General features: G+C 47.4%; 1 protein-coding gene across 2 annotated transcripts in view; it reads left to right on the forward strand.

Annotated features, from left to right (window-relative positions):
• nucks1a (nuclear casein kinase and cyclin-dependent kinase substrate 1a) overlaps nt 1-25,726 on the forward strand; it is a 74,397-nt gene that overhangs the window by 22,511 nt on the left and 26,160 nt on the right. Inside the window, exons 3-5 of one of the 2 annotated variants that reach the window (XM_061688483.1) lie at nt 8,166-8,256; nt 23,668-23,714; nt 23,805-23,957. In XM_061688483.1, coding sequence (XP_061544467.1) covers nt 8,166-8,256; nt 23,668-23,714; nt 23,805-23,957 — 291 coding nt within the window. The remainder of the gene's footprint in view (nt 1-8,165; nt 8,257-23,667; nt 23,715-23,804; nt 23,958-25,726) is intronic. The other variant, XM_061688484.1, reaches the window with a different exon arrangement.

Here is a 25,726-nt window from a genome sequence, read left to right on the forward strand (position 1 = left end):
AAAGAAAGAGAAAAGCGTCTATACAGGTAGGCCAGACAGAGGGATAGAGATGGGAAGGATGTGCAGCAGGTCAGGGTGATTAAGGATAGAGATGGAAATGTGTTGACTGGTGCCAGTAGTGAGATGGATAAATGGAAAGAATACTTTGAGGATTTCATGAATGAGGAAAATGAGAGAGCAGAGTCGATGAGGCAAGTCTGGTGGACCAGAAAGGGGGAAGTTAGAAAGGCACTAAAGAGGATGAAGAATGGAAATGCAGTTGGTCCTGATGACATACCTGAGAAGGTATGAAAGTATCTCGGAGAGGTGGCTGTGGAGTTTTTGACCAGCTTCAACAAAATTCTCGTGGGTGAGAAGGAATTCCTGAGGAATGGAGGAAAAGTGTGATGGTGACCATTTTTAAGAACAAGGGTGATTATGCAGAGCTGTGGGAACTATACAGGAATACACAATGAAGTTATGAGAAAGTACTGGAGGCGAGACCTCGGGACAGATGTATTTGTCAGTATGTCAGTATTGACAGTATGGTTTCATGCCTAGTACCACAGATGCATTAGTTTCCTTGATGTTGATGGAAAAGTACAGAGACGGTCAGAAGGAGCTAGCATTGTCTTTGTAGATATAGAGACAGCCTATGACAGAGTACGCAGAGAGGAACTGTGGTACTGCATGCGGAAGTCTGGAGTGGCAGAAAAGTATGTTAGAATAGTACAGCACATGTATGAGGGCAGCGGAACAGCTGTGAGGTGTGCACACCGCACCGGTTTTGGGTCTGATAAATTCACATGTCCCCGGAGGTTGTTGATTGTTTGCATGTATTAGCTTAGAATTGCCACAGTTATCCAAGTAACGGTGGAGCGATCAAAGGAACCATAACTGAATTAATGAGACATTTGCAGTTTCACTGTACAAGGCCGTGTGTCCTTTGACTTGCATGGCTTAATATTTGAGACAAGCATATGCTACTGGCAGGATCAACCAGCTAGCCTCAGTGGTGGGGGGGTAGGTGGAGGCACAGGTCGGGGAGGGGTCCATGCCTGCATGCCTGACCGGCTGGTCGACCGCACGGTCGCTGTAACCGAAGCGGGTAGAGAAGTAGCGGCGGACCGAAAGCCCGCGCTCGTCCGTCCGAAGCAGGCTAGGCAAAGCATGTGCTCGCAGGGAGGCCCACTGCGGGCTGGTGGGGGTTAACAGCAGACGGCGGTAGGGGCTGCAGGCTCCGGAGGAGGATTGCTGTGAGGAGGGAGACGGTGCATCTTGGTCTCGCCGGGGAGCGTCATACATCTTCGGACGCAGGGGATGCGAACCCGCAGGCTGGAGGACCGTCCGCCCGGACACTGGTGCCTGGCCAACCGGCGGGGACCCTCCAAGGGCTGTTTGGTTGTGTGTGGAGTATGCGTGGATGTGTGCGAGTCTGTATATCCGGCTGATGGGGGTCATGCCACGCTCTCCCATGCCGCCACCAGAGTGCCTCTCTGCTGGCGAGAGAAGTCCATAGCAGCTGGATGGAAGTCTGCTTCTTATTTTGACAATAATTTTCATCCGGCAGGCAGGGGCCATGCCTCGCACTCGCATGCCCGCTCAGGGTGGCTCCTTCTCAGCCTTCATTTGGACAACGCCCTGCTGTCAAAAAGAACTCGCGTGGTGCACGGTACAAGCAAGCCAAAGGGTCCGCTTGGACCCTCACATCGGTTGGATGACATGAAGGCAAAGTGCCGCCAGTTTGCGCTGGCGCTTCCCGACTTTTCACTTGGGTCCCTACAAAAGTGTGCAAGGTACATTGCAACTCCTGGGGAAACCTTATGACTCTCGCACTTACCTACTAGGGTGCCTCCAATGACCAAATTCGGTACTGCACCCACATCACTTCCCTGGTGGAAACTATTCGTTTGAATGGGTATTACAGTTGGGTTATTCGTAACTGACCCTCCGGAGGCTAATAATAGGCGCTAGAGCTGAAACATCCAGCCGGGAGCTCTGACATCCAACTTGGAGCTGGGACATCCATCCTTGTATTTATATTATTTTTTCAAATTTCTCTTCTTTTTTTCCCCACTAAGAATTTATGGATTCGACCTGGCATCTGCAGCCTTGGATCTCGGATACTCAGCATGGAGCTCGGACACCCAGCCCGGAGCTCTTACTTCCAGACATGAGCTTTTCCAGCCTGGAGCTCTTACTTCCAGCACGGAGATTTGACACCCAGCATGGAGCTCGGACGTCCAGCCTGGAGTGCTGCCGTCCAGCCCGGAGCGGAGCTCTGACAACCAGCATGGAGCTGGGACCTGTATTTCAATTTATCCATTATTATTATTATTCTTATTTTTTTTTTTACTGAGAATTCATGAGTTCAACCTAGCATCTGCAGCCTGGAGGTTTGACACCCAGCATGCAGCTCGGACACCCAGCCTGGATCGCTGACATCCAGTCCGGAGCTTTAAATTCTTGCCCGGCGCTCCGACACTCAGCCCGGAGCTTCGACACCAAGCCCGGACCTCTGACTGAGCGACAGACCCATGTTCAACTGTTGTTCACTTGGAACCCTTCTCCACTTTGGGCTTCAGAGCACTCATTTGAACATTTGCTACTACCACCAAGATCTGCACCCGCTGCAGCTCCACACGGACGCGCACCCGAGGCTTGCGTGCACACCGCGGCGGCCCTCCTTCTCTTCGCGGCGTGGCTCCTTTTGTCGTACAGGCTGCCGGCGACGGCTGGGTGAAGGGCCGACGTTCAAGCCCCATCCATTTTCAGGGGTAGTTGATTCAGCAGGTGGGTCGTTACACACTCCTTGGTGGGTTCCGACTTCCATGGCTACCATCCTGCTGCCTGTATTGACCAACACCTTTTCTGGGGTCTGATGAGCATCTGCATCGGGTGCCTTAACCTGGCGTTCGGTTCATCCCGCACTGTCAGTTTTGGGCCATTTTCGGTGGGTGAACATTTTCTTCGGTGACTTTGAAATTTGTACTGGTCTGAGCGGGCCAGTGTCTGTATGTATGAGATGGCCCAAAACAGCGGCATATTGGCCCCGGCCATCGTAATGTCGGACCCTGCTCACTGTCTAGTGATATGCTTTTCTACCCTAAATTTATATAACGAGCCAAAGAAATTAGATAAATCAAACAGTCTGTTTGCTGATCATGTCTATAAAAATTTGTTTTTCCTGTGGTTAGTAGTATTTTTTCGATTATGCTTACCATTTCTAATGTATTTACTGAAATGAAAAGCCCACACACTCCAAGTATAAAAAATTTAAGAAACAAGCCCAAAGAACATTAGAAATTAGGGTTCACTAAATTCAAATATTTTGTATATATATATATATATATCTAATATATATATATATATATATATCTAAATATATCTTATAAATTATAAGGAATTAGATTGTTTTTAAAATAAATTAACTTGAATCAATTACATTTTATTGAGTGCAAAAGCAATCCAGAATCATGTTTAAAATCCACACGGATGATTTTTAAAAAATATTATTTAACATGCAGATTTATAATTTGGCTTTCTATTCAGGTGACACTATTTTTCGTGGTTATCTCCCCCAAGTAAGAAAATAAATAATACCTGGAGGCTAATCTACTGGTTCTCTATCTTCGAGACTCTACGCACCCTGATGGCGTCATATATCCCGCCGCCTTGTGCTGTACACATAATATAGCCACCATTATACAACACTACAGTGATTTAATTTACTTACCCGATCGTTCTCGCTGTTTGGCATGGCTCAATGGCCGTCCAATTGGAGAAGTTTTAGAGATTTCGGATAATGTTGCAGGATTTATATTCACTATCGACTGTCTCCTGTGCCTCAGCGCAGTTGTGCTTGTCAACATTAGCTTCCTTTAGCTCGCTGGCTGCAACACCCACAAAACTTTGGCGACTAATTTTGGCAATATTTTGTTTGGTTTGGGTGCTGGCGACAAAGGGAATAATGCATCTCGTCTACGGCACCCTCTTTGAAGATAAAATGAAGTCCCGTGTGGCATCTCGCCCAGTTTTCAACAGTCTGTTGCTTGGCATGGTGCATTTTGTCGCCTGCTCGCAGCAAAGCCATGAGCTCCGACTGACTTTTGACTAATGAGCGATCACCTTTGTTAGCAGTCCACGCGCTTTTTGTCGAGTTACGAGGAATAAACTGTTCAATCTTGGTTTTGAGCTGCTGCCTGCTCAGTAAAAGGTTTTTACTGTAAACCTTAAAATTTGCGTTATGCATCCGTCTTCCCCCCTTGTTGAGGTGGCGTAAGCGTGCTGCCACATTCAAGGTAGGCAAGTGTGTGTGTCCTTTGAGCTTTACAAATTGAAAAAAATGGTTCTTCGGGGCATCATCAGCAGCTTTTTCGAATCCACTTGCTTGAATTAAGAACTTGTCAGCCCTACAGCATAAATTTTGAGAAGACAAATGGCACGATAGATATTTTTATATTGTCCCCACAAAATATATCGCCATTCACCTAGCTCTGATAAGTGTTTAGGATACGCCCATAATAATTCAACTAAATCCTTTTTAAGAACAATTAACTTTAAATTCTCAAAAATATTGAACATTGGCATTGAAATGTAGAACAATAAATATTTTACACAAATAAAAAATAGTGTGCATAAAACAGACGCTGGCTCTGTTCACAAAAAAAATCGCACTAAAATGTGAAACATTTGGCACAGAGGTATAGAATGTCATCAACCCACTAAAATGGGCAAAAATTGTCTTGTAAATTTGACACACCATCGAGAAGACTTGCCAAATTTGCATGAATTAAAAAAAATTATAATAAAAAAATGGCTCTGAAATCATGCAATATAAAGGGGGGCGCTGCAGGACTGTGTGGGGGTGTCCGCCGAAGGTGCTGGAGACGTGTCCGCTGCTGTTATAGTTAATAAACTGTTAACTTTCCCGTGTGCGTGTTTTATGTGGGGATTAACACACGCAACAACACAGAGCAAGGCACTGAGGACATAGACACGGTCGAGCTGCTCCTTAGCTTGCAGGCTAGCCAGCATAATAAACCGTTAACTTTTTCCTTCAGTGTCTCTGTTGTGTGATCTACGCTGTGTGAGCTGCACGCCGGGTCATCACAACAAGAATTTCTCGAGTCCGGCATGGCTCTTGTCCATTTTTATGTATCCAACGATAAGTGGATATAGTAATTATCGTGACATGCCTAGGGGCAGATGAGATAGGCTGGATAAAGAGAGCCGTGGAGTGAGGAAATGCTGCGTTCTCGTGGTGGATTGATTACAATGGTATGGGTCCTTTAAATTTTCTCCAAACACCATGCCTTAAAGACGACTTTTAGTAACAATGTGACAAGATTTACCAAAAATGACAGTATCTCAAACTGCTGAGTGTGATAGGAATGGCTTCTTCAACCTGAGTACAACGCATGCAACGAAGAATTTTGAAAAATGGAATAATGGGTTCTGGAGAAATTTTGTTCTTTGTTCTTTCCTTTTTGGGAAAGGTGTTTGTGTGATATCGCCTATAGAATGCCTTGTCAAAAATGTCTTCATATTAGAGTAAAACAGTAACTTGATTTATTTTTTTTCTCAACATGTCTCCCAACCTTTTCATTTCATCTGTGATTGGCTAACAAGTTTGTTAAAAAATATCCACCAGTAAGCTGGTATGGGCCGAAATTTCGAGGGGCATTATGTGCCCTGTGAATGACTGGCGACCACTCCAGGGTGTATTCTGCCGAGGGCTGGGCGATCAGGCAAAATAATAGTCATGATAAATTTTTTCATATTGTCCAATCTCTATCGTCATAATTCCACTTCTTGAAAAACTTTTTTAAATAGCCCGTTTTAAAGCATCTGGACTGAAAACTAAAGAAGCGAGTTCAACATTTTATTAACACCTTTTGTTCACAAACAGTAACTCCAACATATTAGCGTACTAAGCAAATAAGGCAAATAAATTATATATAGAAAAATATTAGGAGAATTTTCACCCAACAGTTCAAGAAATGTAGAAAAATATAACTGCACTATTTTGTAGTCCTGAGTTATTTTTGAGGTACAAGATACAAAATAAACAAGATGCCCCCTCTGAGAATTGAGGAGGTCTTCAAAGTATTCTCCCCACCGACTCAAAACGTCCCGAGTTGAGGCCATCCTCACTATACACAGTGTTGATGGTGCACTGCTTCCCCCTCCTGAGACGCTGGATGGTGGACCAGAATTTCCTCGAAGCTGTCCACAAGTTGTTCTCCATGGCCTCACCTCAGCGACCACCAAAGCTGCATTCTGCTTGGCCAGCCGGTACCCATCAGCTGCCTCAGGAGTCCCACAGGCCAAAAAGGCCCAATAGGACTCCTTCAGCTTGACTGCATCACTCACTGCTAATGTCCACCAACAGGTTCGGGATTGCCGCCACGACAGGCACCGACTACCATACGGCCACAGCTCTGGTCGGCTCCCTCGGCAATGGCGGCCCGGAACATGGTCCACTCGGACTCAATGTCCCCCGCCTCCCCCGAGACGTGAGTCAAGTTCTGCCGGAGGTGGGAGTCGAAACTCCTTCTGACAGGGTATTCTGCCAGACATTCCAAGCAGACCCTCACATTACGTTTGGGCCTGCCAGGTCGGACCGGCATCTTCCCCCACCATCGGAGCCTACTCACCACCATGTGGTGATCAGTTGACAGCTCCTCCTCTCTCTTCACCCGAGTGTCCAAGACATGCGTCCGATGACACGACCACAAAGTGTATCATCGAACTGCGGCCTAGGGTGTCCTGGTGCCAAGTTCACGTGTGGACACCCTTATGCTTGAACATGGTGTTCATTCTGGACAATCCGTGATAACTCAACACCACTCAGATTCTGATCGGCGGGGCGTTTCCTCCCAATCACGCCCTTCCAGGAGCATCGAAGTCCCCCAGCAGAACGATGGAGTCCCCAGCTGGAGCGCTCTCCAGCACCCCCCTCCCCCCCTCCAAAGAGTCTGAAAATGGTGGGTACTCTGAACTGCTGTTTGGTGCAGAGGCACAAACAACAGTCAGGCCCAGCCCCACCACCCGAAGGCAGAGGGAGGCTAACCTCTCGTCCACCGGGGTGAACCCCAATGTACAGAGCAAGGGGGGCAATAAGTATATCCACACCTGCTCGACGCCCCTCACAGTGGGCAACTCCAGAGTGGAAGAGAGTCTAACCCCTCTCAAGAGGACTAGTACCAGAGCCAAGCCGTGTGTGGCGGCGAGCCAGACTATATCTAGTCGGAACTTCTCAACCTCACTCACCAGCTCGGGCTCCTTCCCTACCCGAGAGGTGATATTCCACGTCCCTCGAGCCAGCTTCTGTAGCAGGGGATCGGATCGCCAAGGTCTTCGCCTTCGGCCACTGCCCAACTCACACTGCACCTGACCCCTATGGCCCCTCCCACAGGTGGTGAGCACATGGAAAGGGGGACCCACGTTACCCTTTCGGGCTGTGCCGTCCGAGCCTCATGGGTGCAGGCTCGCCCACCAGGCGCTCTCCTTCGAGCCCCACCTCCAGGCCTAGCTCCAAAGGGGTGCCGCGGTGACCCGCATCCGGGCAAGGGAAACCGACATCAATTTGTTTTAATCATCGTAGGGTTTTTTGGAGTCATGCTTTGTCTGGTCCCTCACCTAGGACCTGTTTGCCATGGGTGACCCTTAGCTCAACTTACGTACAACTTAGCTCCTAGGATCAGTGGGACAAACAAACCCCTCCACCACGTTAAGGTGACGGCTCAATTCTTCTTCTTCAATATTCTTCAAATGTGTACAGTGTTACCCATTTCTGAGGACGCCGGCATACTTTGCTCATCAGCTAGTTAATAGCATTGTTCCATGTCGCTTTGGAGACACTGCCACAGAACCGACATTGAAAACTCACTGAGCGGCCTCCATCACTGGTATAGAGACAGGCCACGTGGTCCGTGCAACAGCAACTCCCGCCATGTTAGATCGAGGAAATACATACGTCTGATCACCGAGATTGACGGGAAATTTATCACCATCTTTGCTCTCGATCATATAATTGCCCAGCCCTAACTAAGCCTCTCGCCCAAAGTCAGCTGGGATAGGCTCCAGCTCAAGCGAGAATAAGCGATATAGACGAATGGATGGCTGGTTAGACCCATTTATATGGATGTTGAGATTAGAACACATATGTTGTTTTTCTATAGATGAGGAATATGGTGACTCTAAGCCCAAGAAGGTGCGCACTGCACCCCGCGAGCTGAAGCACAAGCGCTCAAAGAATTCACAGGATGAAAGGTAAGTACGAGTTGGGGCTGGTTCATGTTTTTGTGGGATGGTTTAGAGCAGGGGTACTTTCTAAGATCAGACTGGATTTGGCGCTCTCATAGTAGTATGGCTGCAGGCCACGATCAGTGCGCAATCGAGCAGCCCATTCAGCACCGGTGATGCCGGTAATGCTTTACAAAATGGCTGCCATTTTGAGCAACAAATAATGTAATGTGTTACTGCATTCAGAAAAGTAGTCAGATTACAGTAACTCTGTCAAGCCATTGTTAGTTACGATTGAGTCAACAGTGACTCATAATAGGTAAACAGGTTATTAATCGCTTGAAGAAGCAGCCTTTATGTTCAATAGCAATTTGCCAGGTTGGAAAGACAAAACCTACATTTATATGAAGGAAAGTGACTGGGAGGTTATTGTTATGGGACTACATGAATCAAGCAGCCTATCTTGCAATCCTTAATGCTTATTAGTGGTGTAAGGATTCATTCATTATATCAATGTATTGTTTTATATTCCTACTATCCATCTGGATCGATGGCTGCTCGGCAAGTTAGCCTTCCGGACGTAAATATATCGATTTAAATCGTTTTAAAACGTAGTGAATCGATTGTATCAATACTAGGAAAATAACACTGAATTTATGCACAGCAGACTTTATATGGATGCGTGTGTTTTTTAGCACTTTAATGACAAAGACATTAAGCGTTACTTCGTACTGGGCGAAATATCGAGACGCTCGATTTGATCAATGTTTTTAAAATTTTTCCTATGGTAAAAGGGGATCATCGATAGGGTTGGGCATCAAGAACCGATTGGAACCGGGACTAATGTTCCGGTTTTCCCGGAATCATTCAAATTAAAAAAATTCGGTTCACAGTTTCGATGCCTCGTCCGCCGGCCCCGCCGAACAAGTGCCAAAAAACAATGAAGAAGTGGCGAAAACCAACGAAGAATGCCCACGAACACATGCTTGTGGCCAACGGCGGCGAACAAAAGTGTATCTTAACTTTGTTAAAATTAATGACCAGTCGCCTCAGTGCAACACTTGGAATAAGATTATATCCTGCAAAGGAGGCTTTCACGATGTGAAGCGTCTGGCGCACTCTGGGCCTCAGACTACACCGCACGGAGATTCAGTGAAGTCAACTCTGTCAGTTGGGTGAGTGAAACAATAAAATACGTTTATGCCAACATTGAGGCAGCAAACAAAGTAAACGGTTGTTTGCACTTTTGCACTGATGGTTTTTGGCGTTTATTTTGGTGTTCAAACCAATGTAAGAGCCAATGACAGAAAGAAATAGCTTAACATTTAGCTCAAACTTCACCATAGCAATGTTCCATCCCACTGAATTGGGATAAAATTCACAAACGTCTCACAGTATCACAAATACTTTTTTTGTCCATTCGGTCAAGCAGAATGGAGGATCTTTATCCCTTTTATGCCGGAACAGTTGTACTGTTTCACAGTGGAGTTTTTAAGCTGCCGCTGTCGTTTCTTGGTATTATAATGGCTATTTATTGAGAATCCGAGTCAATCAGAATCAGAACAGAACAAGGTTTCTAAAGGGGAGTGAGAAAAGAAGACAACAAAATACAATGCACTTACTGTAAACAAGTGGAGGAAAGTAAATAATTTATCGAGAGCAATGACACCTTAGATGAGTGTTGTATGGGGCAGTAGTGTTTACACCCTGTGAGGGAAGGACAGAACAAGATAAGACTGGACAGGAGAGGAAGCATGCAGGACAAGGGTTGTGAACCCGGCTGTACAACTGAAGTGTGGTGGGAGTGGCTATATAAATTATAAACCTCTATAGGACCAGAGAGTGAGTGAGGGGACACCCTAGCATTTCTCAGTCATGAGTTATTTGTCGCAATGAGTGAGTGGCCCCAAACCCAGCGAAAAGGTCCCAGGTGTGTATGTCTGATGACTCATGCAAGTGAATTGACACAGTTTCGCATGCACAATGACTGGCAGAAGTGTCCCGTAATTGCTGTGCCTGCACCGCGGAGGCTGAGGACCCCACCCAATGAATCAAGAGGCGGGATCGGGCCCAGCAGACATGTCCCACACCGAGGGAATCAGGGCGGTCCACCGGCCCCACCGAGGCGCCACGACAACCGGCCACTCGGAGGAGGCCGCAGGAACCCAATGCCCCCCCCACCCCACAGGACCCACAATGCAGCCAGTCCCCTGCCCAGCCCGAGGGCAAGACGTCCCTTGTTTGTTGGAAAGGAGGGCGGATTGGGGCACCCGGCAAAGGAATGATGACTCAGGAGCGCTGACATGAAGCTAGTGAAAACCCACCTCCCGCCCTGTTACTATGACTGCCAGGTCCCCGACTGCCAGTCATTGGCCCTACCCCGTGTATCAGTGCCCCTCATTTTCTTCTTGATAATACCCCATAGATTATCAAGGGGGTTTAGATCCGTCGAGTTGGCTGGCCAGTCAAGCACTGTGATGGCATTGGCATCAAAGCAGGTTTTGGTGCTTCTAGCGGTATGGGCAGGGGCTGCTGGAAGATGAAATCTGCATCTCCATACAGATCCTCAGTAGAATTAATCATGAAGTCCCCTAAAACATTCTGGTAGACTGTTGCGATGACCTTGGATTTAAGAAAGCAGAGTTTACTAACACCTGCACTGGATGTTGAACTCCAAATCATGACTGACTGTGGCTACTTCACACTGGATCGCAAGCAGGTTGGGTTCTGTTCTTCACCCGACTTCCTCCAAACCCTTGGATCTAGATTCCCAATGAAAGGCGCACTTTCATCGGAAAAGAGGTCCTTGGACCACAGGCCAACAGTCCAGTCCTCCTTCTCCTTGGCCCAGCTGAGACTCTTCATACGTTGGCTCACGCTCAGAAGTGGCTTGAACCGTGGAACCCGACAGTTGTAGCCCATCTCCTGCATGCATCTGAATGTGGTGGTTTTTGAAGCTGTGACTCCCGCCTCATTCCACTTTTTCTGGATCTCTGATAGATTATTGCATCATCTCTGTTTGATAATCCGCTGAAATCATCAATCCGCTGAAGCCCTCATCTCTTTTGCTGGTGCATCTTCTCCTGCCACATTTTGTCCATCCACTAGACTTTCCATTAATATGTTGGGACACAGCACTCTGTGAACAGCCAGCCTACTTCGCTATGGACGTTTGTGGCTTACCCATCCTATGGAGGGTTATCAATGATGGTCTTCTGGATAGTTGTCAAGTCTGCAGTCTTCCCCATATTGAACCCAACTGAGACAATTGAACCAAACTGAAGTAAATTGACACTAGGGGAACCTGTGAAGGTGCTTTGAGTTTAGTAATTGATAGTGTGTGACACTCAGTTTAAAACATTTATGGCCTCCAATATTTGGGCTGATTTTTTATTTTTTTTTTGGATTCTGATTTTGTGGGTTTTATGAGCTGGAAACCCAAATTATGTAAAACTAAACATACATACTGGAAATTGTTGAAATTGTGGGCCCTGAATCTGTAATCTATGAAAGTTTAACTTTTTGAATGGATTTATGGAAATAAACTTTTACATGATATTCTGAATTTTTGGAAAGGCTCTGTAATTTATTTTTTTCATTCCGCTGCTGTTTTTTCTAACGCAATATACTCTATGATGAGATTAAGCCAGTGATTTATGTTATTATGGAGATCGATTATGCTCAAGTCGCCAAGTATGCACGATCTCGAGGAAAGTGGAATCCTGCAGTTCAAAATATGAGAGTTTCTGCGTAAAATACTTGAACTCCTCCACTTGGGGCAGGATCTCATCCCTGACCTGTAGAGGGCACACCACCCTTTTCGGACTGAGGACCACGGTCTCAGATTTGTAGGTGCTGATTCTCATCCCAGCCGCTTCACACTCAGCTGCGAACTGCTCCAGTGAGAGTTGGAGATCACTGCTTTATGAAGCAAACAGAACCACATCATCTGCAAAAAGCAGAGATGCAATACTGAGACCACCAAACCGGACCCCCTCTATGCCTCGGCTGCGCCATGAAATTCTGTCCGTAAAAGTTATGAACAGAATCAGTGACAAAGGGCAGCCTTGGCGGAGTCCAACCCTCACCGGAAATGAGTCACACTTACTGACAGATATGCGGACCAAACTGACTCCGGTCTTACAGGGACCGAACAGCCCGTATCAGGGGGTTCGGTACTCCATACTCCCGAAGCACTCCCCACAGGACTGCCTGAGGGACACGGTTGAACGCCTTCTCCAAGTCCACAAAACACATGTAGACCGGTTGGGCAAAGTCCCATGCACCCTCGAGGACCCTGGCGAGGGTGTAGAGCTGGTCCACTGCTCCACAGCCAGGATGAAAACCACACAGCTCCTCCTGAATCTGAGATTCGACTTCGATAAATAGTTCACCGGTTAATTTTTTAACCACTTCATTGTTCGCCCCCCTTCATTGTTCCTGACGGGCAATTTCCCTCAAAATATGTTTTTATATATTTTATTTCCCTTTTGTTTCCACCCACTCTGTCCAGACTATTAGCCAGCTGCAGCTTTCACCCTACAACCTCAAAAACATGGTGTTTTTTAAAATGAGGAATTCAAACAAAAACAGGACTTTTGTCATTAATGTGCAAAGAAAACCATGCAACTCAGTATGACAGGAACGATGGTGAAAGGACATTAACTAACATAGTAATAATAATAATAACCCTGGCTATGTTAACAAAATAACTTCTCTACTCTTATCCATCCATCCATCCATTGTCTCCCGCTTAGCTGAGAGCGGGCTGCGGGAGCAGTAGCTTCAGCAGGAAAGCCCAGACTTCCCTCTCCACAGCCACGTCCTCCAGTTCTTCCGAGGGAATCCTGAAGCGTTCCCAGGAGAGCTGAGCGACACATTCTCTCCAGCGTGTCCTGTGGTGTCCCAGGGGTCTCCTCCTGGTGGGACGTGCAGCTAAACAGATGCCCGAGCCACCTCCTCTGTCTCCTCTGAATGCGGAGGAGCAGCGGCTCTACTCTGAGCCCCTCCCGGATGAACGAGCTTCTCACCCCATCTCTAAGGGAGAGCCTGGACACCCTGCGGAGGAAACTCATTTCGCCCGCTTGTATCCGGGATCTTGTTCTTTCGGTCACGAGCTGTGAACGTAGATTGATGAAGAGAGACCTTCTTCACCACAACGGACCGATACAAAGTCCGCATCACTGCAGACGCTGCACCGATCCGCCTGTCGATATCGCGTTCCATTGTTCCCTCACTTGTGAAGAAGACCCCAAGATATTTGAAGTCCTCCACTTGGGGAAGGATCTCATACCCGACCTGGAGAGGGCACTCCACCCTTTTCCGACCGAGGACCATGGTCTCATATTTAGAGGTGCTGATTCTCATCCCAGCCGCTTCACACTCTGCTGTGAACTGCTCCAGTGAGAGTTGGAGATCACGGCTTGATTAAGCCAACAGAACCACATCATCTGCAGAAAGCAAAAATGCAATACTGAGGCCACCAAACCGGACACCCCTATGCCTAGGCTGCGCCTAGAAATTCTGTCCATAAAAGTTATGAACAGAATCGGTGACAAAGGGCAGCCTTGGCGGAGTCCCACCCTCACTGGAAACGAGTCTGACTTACTGCCGGCAAGTCGGACCAAACTCTGACACTGGTCATACAGGGACCGAATAGACCGTATCAGAGAGTTCGGTACCCCATACTCCCGAAACACCCCCCACAGGACCCCCCGAGGGACACGGTCGAACGCCTTCTCCAAGTCCACAAAACACATGTAGACTGGTTGGGCGAAGACCCATGCACCCTCGAGGACCCTGCCAAGGGTATAGAGCTGGTCCACTGTTCCACGGCCAGGACGAAGACCACACTGCTCCTCCTGAATCTGAGATTCCACTTCCTGACGGACCCTCCTCTCCAGCACCCCTGAATAGACCTTACCAGGGAGGCTGAGGCGTGTGACCCCCCCCCGGCCATTCCAGGGGTCACTGTCCACGCGATGTTCCAGAGGTGTGTCAACCAGGACAGCCCTACAACATCCAGAGCCTTGAGGAACTCCGGGCTGAATGTCATACACCCATGGGGCCTTGCCACCGAGGAGCTTTTTAACCACCTTGGTGACCTCAACCCCAGAGATAGGCGAACCCGCCTCAGAGACCCCGGACTCTGCTCCCTCATGGGAAGGTGTGTTGGTGGAATTGAGGAGGTCTTCGAAGTATTCTCACCACCGCCTCACAACGTCCCGAGTTGAGGTCAGCAGCGCCCCATCCCCACTATACACACTGTTGATGGTGCACTGCTTCCCCCTCCTGAGATGCCGGATGGTGGACCAGAATTTCCTCGAAGTCGTTCTCCATGGCCTCACCGATCTCCTCCCACGCCCGAGTTTTTTCTCAGCGACCACCAAAGCTGAATTTAGCTTGGTCAGCCGGTACCCATCAGCTGCCTCAGGTGTCCCACAGGCCAAAAAGCCAGATAGGATTCCTTCAGCTTGACATCACCGTTGACGCGGGTGAAGTTCTGCCAGAGGTGTGAGTTGAAACCACTTCTGATGGGATTCTGCCAGATGTTCCCAGCAGACCCTCATAAGTTTGGGCCTGCCAGGTCAGACCGGCATCTTCCCCCACCATCGGAGCCAACTCACCACCAGGTGGTGATCAGTTGACAGCTCCGACCCTCTCTTCACCCGAGTGTCCAAGACATGCGGCCGCAAGTCCGATGACACGACCACAAAGTCGATCATCGAATGGCGACCTCGGGTGTCCTGGTGCCAAGTGCACGTGTAGACACCCTTATGCTTGAACATGGTGTTTGTTATGGACAATCCATGGTAAACACAAAAGTCTAATAACAGAACACCTCGCGGAGGCTGTTTCTCCCAATCACCCCCTTCCAGGTCCCACTGTCATTGCCCACGTGAGCATTGAAGTCCCCCAGCACAACAATGGAGTCCCTAGCGGGAGCGCTCTCCAGCACCCCCTCTTAGTACTCCGAAAAGGGTGGGTACTCTGAACTGCTATTTGTTACATAGGCAGAAATAACTGTCAGGACCCGTCCCCACACCCGAAGGCGGAGGGAGGGTACCCGCTCGTACACCGGGGTGAACCCCAATGTACAGGTGCCGAGCCGGGGGCAACACACTTGCTCGGCACCTCTTTCCACGGGCAACTCCAGAGTGGAAAAGAGTCCAACGGCTCTCAAGACGACTGGTACCAGATCCCAAGCCGTGTGTGGAGGCGAGCCTGACTATATCTAGTCTGAACTTCTCAACCTCAGACACCAGCTCGGGCTCCTACCCTGCCAGAGAGGTGATATTCTACGTCACTAGAGCCAGTTTCTGAAGCCGGGGATCGGATCGCCAAGGTCCCCGCCTTCGGTCACCACCCAGTTCACACTGCACCCGACCCCTATGGCCCCTTTCACAGGTGGTGAGCCCATGGGAATGGGGACCCATGTTACCCCTTCGGGCTGTGCCCGGTCGGACCCCATGGGTGCACGCCTGGACACTAGTCGCTTGTCTTCGAGCCCCACCTCCAGGCCTGGCTCCTGAGGGGGGCCCTGGTGACCCACGTCCGGGTAAGGGAAACCTAGCTCCATTTAATGTATTCTTCATAGGGGTTTTGGGAGCCGTGCTTTGTCTGGTCCCTCACCTAGGACCTGTTTGTCATGGGTGACCCTACCAGGGGCGTGTGAAGCCCCAGACAACATAGCTCCAAGGATCATTGGGACACACAAACCCCTCCACCACGATAAGGTTGACTGCTCAAGGAAAGGTATCTACTCCTATATTACAAAACAAAATCAATTCTTATATGGTCACTGTTTTAACTAAAGCATTCTGATACATATAGTAATTTCCCTAGTAATCTATTTTGACAATTATGTACTGGATTACAAAAGAACACATTCTTTCCGTTTTACACAGTGTCCCTCTACGCACCTCGCGCACTCACGCAGCTGCCGCGTGCTTGCCTAGTATCATTCTGAAGAACGAAATAGGAAATGCAGCTGGTGTACCTGTAGATTCTGCTGGTCACTTTTAATAGGTGGTTCACTGTATATTAAAGAACACCAACATCCCAGCAGACCATTACACGTACATCGCAATGACGATGCTCAAAGAAAATATCGTGGACCCCTAATTCACGAGGGCTGTAAAAAAAGAAATAAACGACACAAGGTAACGCCAAGTCACTCACACTTTTGTGAAATCAACCTGTCCAGTTAGGAAGCAATACTAATTGAAACAGTTTCCCCTGCTGTTGTATAAATTCAACAGATGGAAATGAGAGGAAATTATCAATACAATCCCTATAAAGGAGTGGCTCTGCAGCTGGCGACAGAGACCATTTCTCTGTTCTCATCCTTTCCGACTGATATTTTGGTCCCTTTTGCATTTTTTTCAGTTCTCTGACACCTAGAGGTACTATGAGACGGTGTCTACAATTCACAGAAGTTGCTCGGGTAGTGCACCTCTTCCAGGATGGCACGTCAATGCGAGCCGTGGCAAAAAGTTTTGCTGTCTGTCAGCACAGTGTCTAGAGCACGGAGGAGATATCAGGAGACGGGAGATGTGAAGGAGGCCGTAGGAGGACAACAACCCTGCAGCAGGACTACAACTTCATCCTTTATGCCAGAAGTAACCGGAGGACCAATGGCAGAACCCTGCAAAATGACCTCCAGCAGCTGACAGCCCAACAGCGTGCAGTTCGATTGGCATTACCCAGAGAACACTAAGATTTGCAGATTCGCCATTGGCGCCCTGTACGCTTCATAGATGAATTCAGGTTCACACTGGGCACGTGTGACAGGCGTGACAGTGTCTGGAGACGCCATGGAGAACGATCTGCTGCAACATTGTCCAGGATGACCGGTTTGGCAGTGGGTCAGTAATGGTTTTGAGGAGACATTTCTTTGGAGGGCCCCACAGCCCTTCGTGTGCTAGCCAGAGGTACCCTGACGACCATTAGGTACCGGGATGAGATCCTCAGACCCATTGGAGACCATATGCTGGTGCAGTAGGCCTTCTGATGCATAACAATGCTAGGCCTCGTGGTGGGTCATTGGTGGGATGGATTGGCCTGCCCGTTCCCCAGACCTGAATCCAGTCGAGCACATCTGCGACATAATGTCTCCGTCCGTCCGTCCATCCATCCACCGATGCCATGTTGCACCACAGACTGTCCAGGAGCTGGCTGACTGCTTTAATTCATATCTGGGAGGAGATCCCTCACGAGAACATCCGCCGCATCATCAGGAGCATGCCCACCCGTTGTCGGGAGGTCATACAGGCACGTGGAGGCCACACATACTACTGAGCCTCATTTTGACTTTCCAATTTCCACTGAAGTTAGATCATCCTGTGATGTGATTTTATTTTGCATATGATCCCAAATCCAGATCTCCATGGAATAATCATGTTGGTTTACATTGATCATTTTTATTTTGTTCTCAACGCATTCCACAATATAATGTGATGTTATTTTCGTGTTCCCTTTATTTTGTGTGCGTTTAAATCGATATAGTTTAACCCGGAAGGCTAACTAGCCAAGGACAGATTGATCCAGTTGTATCGTAGGAATATCAATCGATATAATGAATGCATTGTTACACACACACATGCGCGCAAACACACACACAGATATGGGGCATCCCCATCCAACATGACTGACATGACAATATACTGTAATGTGTGTGAGCGATATACTCCAGACAAAAATATATTGATTTGAATCGTTTTGAAAGGTAATCAATTGATTGTATCGAGACTAGGAAATAATGTATTAAATTACGCCTAGCAGACTTTATATGGATGCGCATGTTTGTTAGCTTTTGATATAGACTTAAAGCGTTGCTCGATTAAGATTTCCTGTCCATGACTTTGAAGGGGATCACGGGACTGTGTAGTTTTTTTTCTGTTACGATTGAGTGGGCCAGTCTTAGAAGCAAACCACATAACCCATTTGATGAGCATGTGCAGTGAAGACTATATGATGGAGTAATGTGCCACTGAGCACACCCCTCAACTTAACAAGTGGAATCCGCAAAGGTTAAATCAAGCCAACTGGACTGTTCTTGTTTGTTGAAAACATTGGCGAGCCTCCTGCGAAGCTTAAATCATGTCATGCCGAGCGGCGGCGGTGCTGGCTCAAAGCAGGCCGTAGTTAGTTATTTGGAGGGCATGCAGAATGGTGGCTCTGTATGCCTTTTGTGCTGTAGCAGTTTTGCTGTGCAACAGGGGAGTTTTGAAATACTCCCGCTGCTTTTTTTAAATTATTATTATTATGAGGTTTATTGACAATGCAGCCGGACAGAAAATGATTTTATGGGACAGACCGAGGGACAGAACGGACAAGGGGAATAGGGGTGCGAACAACAGCAGAACAACAGTGAGACAGTCTAGATATTTGATCACCAGTAATGTTACAAAATCCCACCTTGAGCTGTCACCTTATTTTGGTGGAGGGGTTTGTGTATCACAATGATCCTCGGAGCTAAATTGTGTGGGGCTTCATGCCCCTGGGCGGGTCACCCATGGCAAACAGGTCCTAGGTGAGGGACCAGACAAATCACGGCTCCAAAAACCCCTATGATGAATAAAATAAATTTATATAGGTTTCCCATTCGGCCGCAAATCCAATGACATGACGCGGAGCCAGGAATAAAGGTGGGGCTCGACGGCGAGCGCCTGGGTCTTGGCCTACACACATGGGGCCCGGCCTGGCACAGCCCGAAAGGGTAACGTGGGTCCCCCTTCCCATGGGCTCACAACATGTAGGAGGGGCCATAGGGGTCGAGTGCAGTGTGAACTGTGTGGTTGCCGGAGGCAGGGACCTTGGCGATCCGTTTCCCGGCTGCGCTCCCGCTGGGGACTACATCGTTCTGCTGGGGGACTTCAATGCTCATGTGGGCAATGACAGGGAGACCTGTTGGGAGTTGGAAGGAATGGCCCCCTCGATCAGAACCAAAGTGTTGTTATGTTATTGGACTTCTGTGCTCACCACGTATTGTCCATAAAAAACACCATGTTCAAGCATAAGGGTGTCCACACATGCATTTGGCACTAGGATACCCCTAGGTCGCAGTTCGATGATCGACTTTGTGGTCGTGTCATCGGACTTGCGGCCGCATGTCTATTATCACTCGGGTGAAGAGAGGGGCGGAGCTGTCAAGTGAAAACGTATTGTGAGGGTCTGCTGGGGTTGGGCTCTCATTTGATGTTTAACCAAGGATAAATGTCTGTTTTGATATTTCACAAACTCTTGTCATTTTCCAAATGTATGCCTTTATGTCTGTCAGTGTATCAACTTTACAAGTGCAAGTGTGAGGTTTTGAGAATTGTTTGTCTTGATTTGACTGAAGCATGAAATGTGATTTGAACCTTAAGCAGTTGTTTTCCAAAATAGAAGTATAAACAGTCAGTCTGATATGCTTGACCTCTGAGTAAAGAGAGTACCAAGTTGGTTATTTTATATTAATATATGATTTTAAACCCATTTTATCAAATTTGTAGTCTATATTCAAGCTGATGGGTGTGGTCTTCTCCAGGTCGTCAATCCCTCTTGCCCACGCCCTGCCTCTGCGATATTTAACTCTTAACTCCCGCCTTCTGGCTCTCGTGTTTTTCCTCTCCTCTGACTTCTTAAGTGTTCTGGCTGGCAGCTCACCAGCCACGGGCTGGTTTCGGCCACCCCTCTCCCCCGCCCTTTCTTTGTTCGGGCACACGGCTCTGTAACCACGAAGGCCGGGATGACAACAGACTCGGCTTCCCAGCCTATCCGTGGGCCACTGCTAGGCGATCAGAGCAGCTGCTACTAAGGTACCAGGTACGCTTCCAGCCTACTGTGATCGCTCTGAATTTGCAAGCGAGCCACAAAAAAGGCAGGAAGAGAGACGGTCATACTCTCTCAAGGAGGTGTGACAAAAAACCTTTTTTCGTCTTTCGCCTGTTGTTTTGCTTTATTTTATTTTTTATTTTTTCCTTCTTCAACCAAATCTGCCTCCGTGCTTCCCGAGACCCGCCCCGAGAGAGACCACCCACCAGCTTGAGCCTACGGTCGTGAGTAAATGCGGCAAACTTTTACCAGACTGTGCAATATCAGTGCCTGATAATTTCGGGGGAATTACTAGCTTCAGACAAAATCTCAACTTTGTCCTCGCTCTCTCGCTCCCATCCCCACTGGACACAGCAAACACTCATGTTTCCAACTTTAGTCCAACACGCTGTTCTATTTCCCTTTTCGTACGCCTATTTTCCTAATTTCTATCATTATTAGTGTTATTTTCCTTATTTAGTCAGACTCATTTGTGTGTTTCCCTCTAGATCACTTGTAGATGTCATTAAATATACTATAAAATTCCACTCTTGGTTGTATTTTGTGTGTGTTACGAGTTTAAGTAAACCTCTGTCATCGAGAACTCAAAATTTCATAAAGTGTAGCAACCTTCAGATTACGAGACTGATAAGGTTTCTCGTCACTTTCCCTAAATTTTATCTGCATAAAAAGTGATGTGATGCCCCTTTACTAGATAAAATTTGTTTGATTTTTAACATCCATCCATCCATTTTCTGAGCCGCTTATGCTCACATGGGCCGCGAGAGTGCTGGAGCGTATCCCAGCTATAATCGGGCAGGAGGCGGGGTAAACCCCTAACTGGTTGCCAGCCAATCACAGGGCACACATAAACAAACAACCATCCTCACTCACATTCACACTTAGGGGCAATTCAGAGACTTCAATCAACCTACCATGCATGTTTTTGGGATGTGGGAGGAAACCGGATTGCCTGAAGAAAACCCACGCAGGCACAGGGAGAACATGCAAACTCCACACAGGCGGGGCTGGGGATTGAACCGAGCTTCTCACCCTATCTCTAAGGGAGAGCCCGGACACCCGTCTTAGATTTGGAGGTGCTGATTTTCATCCCACCCGCTTCACACACTGCTGCGAACCGCTCCAGTGAGAGTAGGAGATCACTGCTTTATGAAGCAAACAGAAGCACATCATCTGCAAAAAGCAGGGATGCAATACTGAGTCCACCAAACCGTACTCCCTCTATGCCTCAGCTGCGCCATGAAATTCTGTTCATAAAAGTTATGAACAAAATCGGTGACAAAGGGCAGCCTTGGCGGAGTCCAATCCTCACCGGAAACGAGTCCGACTTAAGGTCAGCAAAGCGGACCAAACTCTGACACTGGTCGTACAAGGACAGAACAGCCCGTATCACGGGGTTTGGTAACTAATACTCCCAAAACACCCCTCACCAGGAGTCCCTGAGGGACATGGTGGAACGCCTTCTCCAAGTCCACAAAACACATGTAGACTGGGCAAACTCCCATGCACCCTCGAGGACCCTGCCGAGGGTGTAGAGCTGGTCCACTGTTCCACGGCCAGGACGAAAACCACACTGCTCCTCCTGAATCTGAGCTTTGACTTCCCGACGGACCCTCCTCTCCAGCACCCCTGAATGGACCTTACCAGGGAGGCTGAGGAGTGTGATCCCCCTGTAGTTGGAATACATCAGCTGCTTCAGGAGCACAGGCCAAAAAGGCCTGATAGGACTCCTTCTTCAGCATGACGGAATCCCTCACCGCCGGTGTCCACTAACGGGTTCGGGGATTGCCGCCACGACAGGAACCGACGACCTTACGGCAACAGCTCCGGTCGACTGCGTCTGCAGTGGAGGCGCTGAAAATGGTCCATTCGGACTCAATGTCCCCCACCTTCCCTGGGACGTGGGTGAAATTCTGCCCGAGGTTGGAGTTGAAACTCCTTCTGACGGGGATTCTGCCAGACCTTCGCAGCAGACCCTCACAATACGTTTGGGCCTGCCAGGTCGGACCGGCATCTTCCCTACTGTCTGAGCCTACTCACCACCATGTGGTGATCGGTTGACGGCTCCGCCTCTTTCTTCACCCGAGTGTCCAAGACATGCGGCCGCAAGTCCGATGACACGACCACAAAGTCGATCCTTGAACGGTGAGTGGGTGTTTCTCCCAATCACGCCCCTCCAAGTCTCACTGTCATTGCCCACGTGAGCGTTGAAGTCACCCAGCAGAACGATGGAGTCGTCAGCGGGAGCGCTACCCAGCAGCCCCTCCAAGGACTCCAAAAAGTGTGGGTACTCTGAACTGCTGTTTGGTGCATAGGCACAAACAAGAGTTAGGACCCGTCCTCCTACCCAAAGGCAGAGGGAGGCTTCCCTCTCGTCCACTGGGGTAAACCCAGATGTATAGGTGCAGAGCTGGGCGGCAATAATCATACTTACATCTGCTCGGCACCTTTCACTGTGGGCAACTCCAGAGTTGGAGAGAGTCCAACCCCTCTCAATAGGACGACTGTTACCAGAGGACAAGCAGTGTGCGGAGGCGAGCCAGACTATATCTCGTCTGAACTTCTCAACCTCACACCAACTCGGGCTCCTTCCCTGCCAGAGAGGTGACATTCCACATCCCTAGAGCCAGCTTCTGTAGCTGGGGATCGGATCGCCAAGGTCACTCCTTCGGCCACCGCCCAGCTCACACTGCACCCGACCCCTATGGCCCCTCCCACAGGTGGTGAGCCCATGGCAAGGGGGACCCACGTTACCCTTTCGGGCTGGACCCCATGGAAAGAAACCTTTATCCATTTATTGTATTTATCATAGGGGTTTTTGGAGCCGTGCTTTGTCTGTTCTCTCAGCTCGGACGTGTTTGCAATGGGTGACCCTACCAGGGGTGAAGCCCCAGACAACTTAGCTCCTAGGATCATTGGGACACACAAACCCCTCCACCACGATAAGGTGACAGCTCATGGAGGGGGAATTTCTGTTTCTTTTTTTCTATTAAACAGTTGGACCTGAATTAATACTTTGGCAATTGCCAAGTTAAAGATCAGTGATACATTTTACCTCCATTGCAGCAACACATCAGACTAAGGCTATGTTCACACTGCAGGTCAATTGTTTTTTTTTTTTTTTTTTTTTTTTTGTCCAGTGTGATGAATCAGATTTTTTTTTCATGTCACTGTGCAAAGTACAATTCTGATTTTCCTTTTTTTTTTTTTTTTTTTACTTTTATTTGTTTTCTTTCCATATTCAACCCAGGCCTCTTTCATGTGTGAATATAAAACGATGCTTTAGAGCTGATATAAGAAAATGTTGGCTCCGGTTGCTTGAAATCGCCATAACTGTGTCGTGACGAGGCCTACGAGAGGGGCCATACTTACTTCAGTCAATGCGGCGCCTTGTGTTTGTGCGCATGCATGTGACGTTACGGATGCGTTCCATCCACAGCAGAAGCCACATTTTTTTGTAATGAATTGGGCATCAGTCCCTGCAGTGTGAACATAGCCTAATTGATGTGATTGTTTGAACGATCAAAATCCATAATTACAAAGTTATTGATTTTAATTCACATATATATCTTGATTTTTTTTTTTTTTTTTTTTTTTTTTTTTCCTGATTCTTGGTTTCAGTGAAGACTCGGAGGACAAACTCTCAAAATCCAAAAATGATTCTGCTGGTAAGTCCAGCTCATTTTTGCTTAGATATTTGCAAAGCAGTAAGAAACTGTCACAAGAAGAGCTGCATTTTGACTTCCATGTTTTTGCAGATGACTTTGGTAGTGATGATGAAGACAACAAATTTGGCGAGGAAGAAGATGAAGACGGAGGAAGTGACTATGAAGAAAAAAAGGACAAAAGAGGAAAGAAACCCAAGATGGAGAAGCCCAGCAGAAGGACACCGAAAAGAAAACGGGCCACAGGTAATGTATTGTCACCATGTTTGAATGGGTTAACAACATTTACGTTTACATTTGTAAAATTACACTTGTTAGAATCACTTCTACCACACCTGTAAAGAAACAAATGGCACTACCATTTTATGCAAAGGTGCTAAAAGAGGAGGGAGGGCTATGGGGCTGGACAAGGATAATTTTCAACTTCTTCTTTCCTATCTTTTCAGTCTCTATGCTGGTTCCCAGTAAACTATAGAATTTAGTTTAAAGTTCTGCCACAGCTCAATAAATCACTAAATGGTTTAGGTCCTGAATACATTAACTAAATGCTAATATAATATAAATCCAGTAGGATTCTTTAGTCTACAGACTAAGGTCAGATAGTGGAGCATGCGGTCCAAAGTAAACACCATTTAGCTGTTATGCTGCACACAAATGGAATGAGTTGCCAACAGAAGTGAAATCAACCCTAAGTGTCAATGTTTTAAAGTCCAGGTTGAAAACGTCCTTGTTCTCATGCTTATGATTGATCATTTTAGAATGTTTCCATTTCTTAAATGATTTCTCTCTCACTGTACGGTTTGTCTTTTAATTTTATGTACTTTGTTTTTAATTCTTTTTGCTCTTTGTTTTGAAAGCACGTTGAGTTTTTTGTCTTGTGTATGAAATGTGCTTTTATATATATATATATATACACACACACACACACACACACACACACACACACACAATCCTAGTTTTAAGGGTGGCTTCTTGTGCCACAATTCTTGCTGCATAATTTTCAGGGCCATGTCTACAATTAAAAATAAAACGGTATATTCTAGCAAAATTATTCGTAAAAAATTTTAACACTCAACTCGTTCCCTGCCAATGCTGTCCAAAGACGTTATTCAGAATCGAGCTATTCCCTGACAATGCCTTCTAAAGACGTCAATGGCCTTTTTCAACGGGGATGAGTGGCTGAGGGTCTTGTGCAGTTTGTGATCGTCAAGCCTCTGGATAACTGCAATGAGGAATGGCGCCCTGTAGAGGGCAACAATGCCTTGAGGTAAATGTCCCTCCCTCAGAGGAAGAAGGAGGAGTCGGGGGTGCAAGAGACGGTGAGAAAAGACGGTGGAATGAGTGGTGGAAAAGAGAGAAGACAAAATGAGAAACCTTTAAAAAAAAAAAAAAAAAAAAAAAAAAAAGCTTTAGTTTCTAGAAATTTATTGTGCCAAGGCAAGAAAAATATTCCTGTGACCGACAGGAAAGACGCCTTAGATCATGCGGGGGAATAAAGTGTGACGCTCCGAGCTGATCGCTTTGTTACAAAGCTATCGCCCAAAATGTCGGGCCATATGGCGAGATGCTCTCGGCCGCTTGTCAGCTGATGGTGTGCCGACCAGGATTTGAGTAAAGGGGATCAGGAATCGTCAGATGAGTGAACTCCCTCTGGATCACCAGCCAAGCTTCATCCCGAGATCCTCCGGATGATATGGAAACAAAGGTAACTCGTTTGCACCTCACGTTAGCTACATTTAGCGAGGAAACACGCTCTGAAATTTTGTCCCACTAGTTCACATTACAATGTAATATCTGTTGCCAGTACTGATTTGAATTTTCCATTTCCAGCTCGTCCATCTTCATCATCCAACACCCGCGAGTCTTACTTCTTTTGGGATTGCAACGACAAAGTAATGTTTTTTTTTTTTACCTTTGCAAAACATGTCATCAATAAAAAGTACTCTCGTAATGGTATGTATTTTTTAAAACTTACAGGTTATGCATTTCAGCCGACGTTCAACTCCCACTCAGTA

Source organism: Phycodurus eques, chromosome 10 (genome assembly GCF_024500275.1).
Source record: "Phycodurus eques isolate BA_2022a chromosome 10, UOR_Pequ_1.1, whole genome shotgun sequence".
NCBI classification, from domain to species: Eukaryota; Metazoa; Chordata; class Actinopteri; order Syngnathiformes; family Syngnathidae; genus Phycodurus; species Phycodurus eques.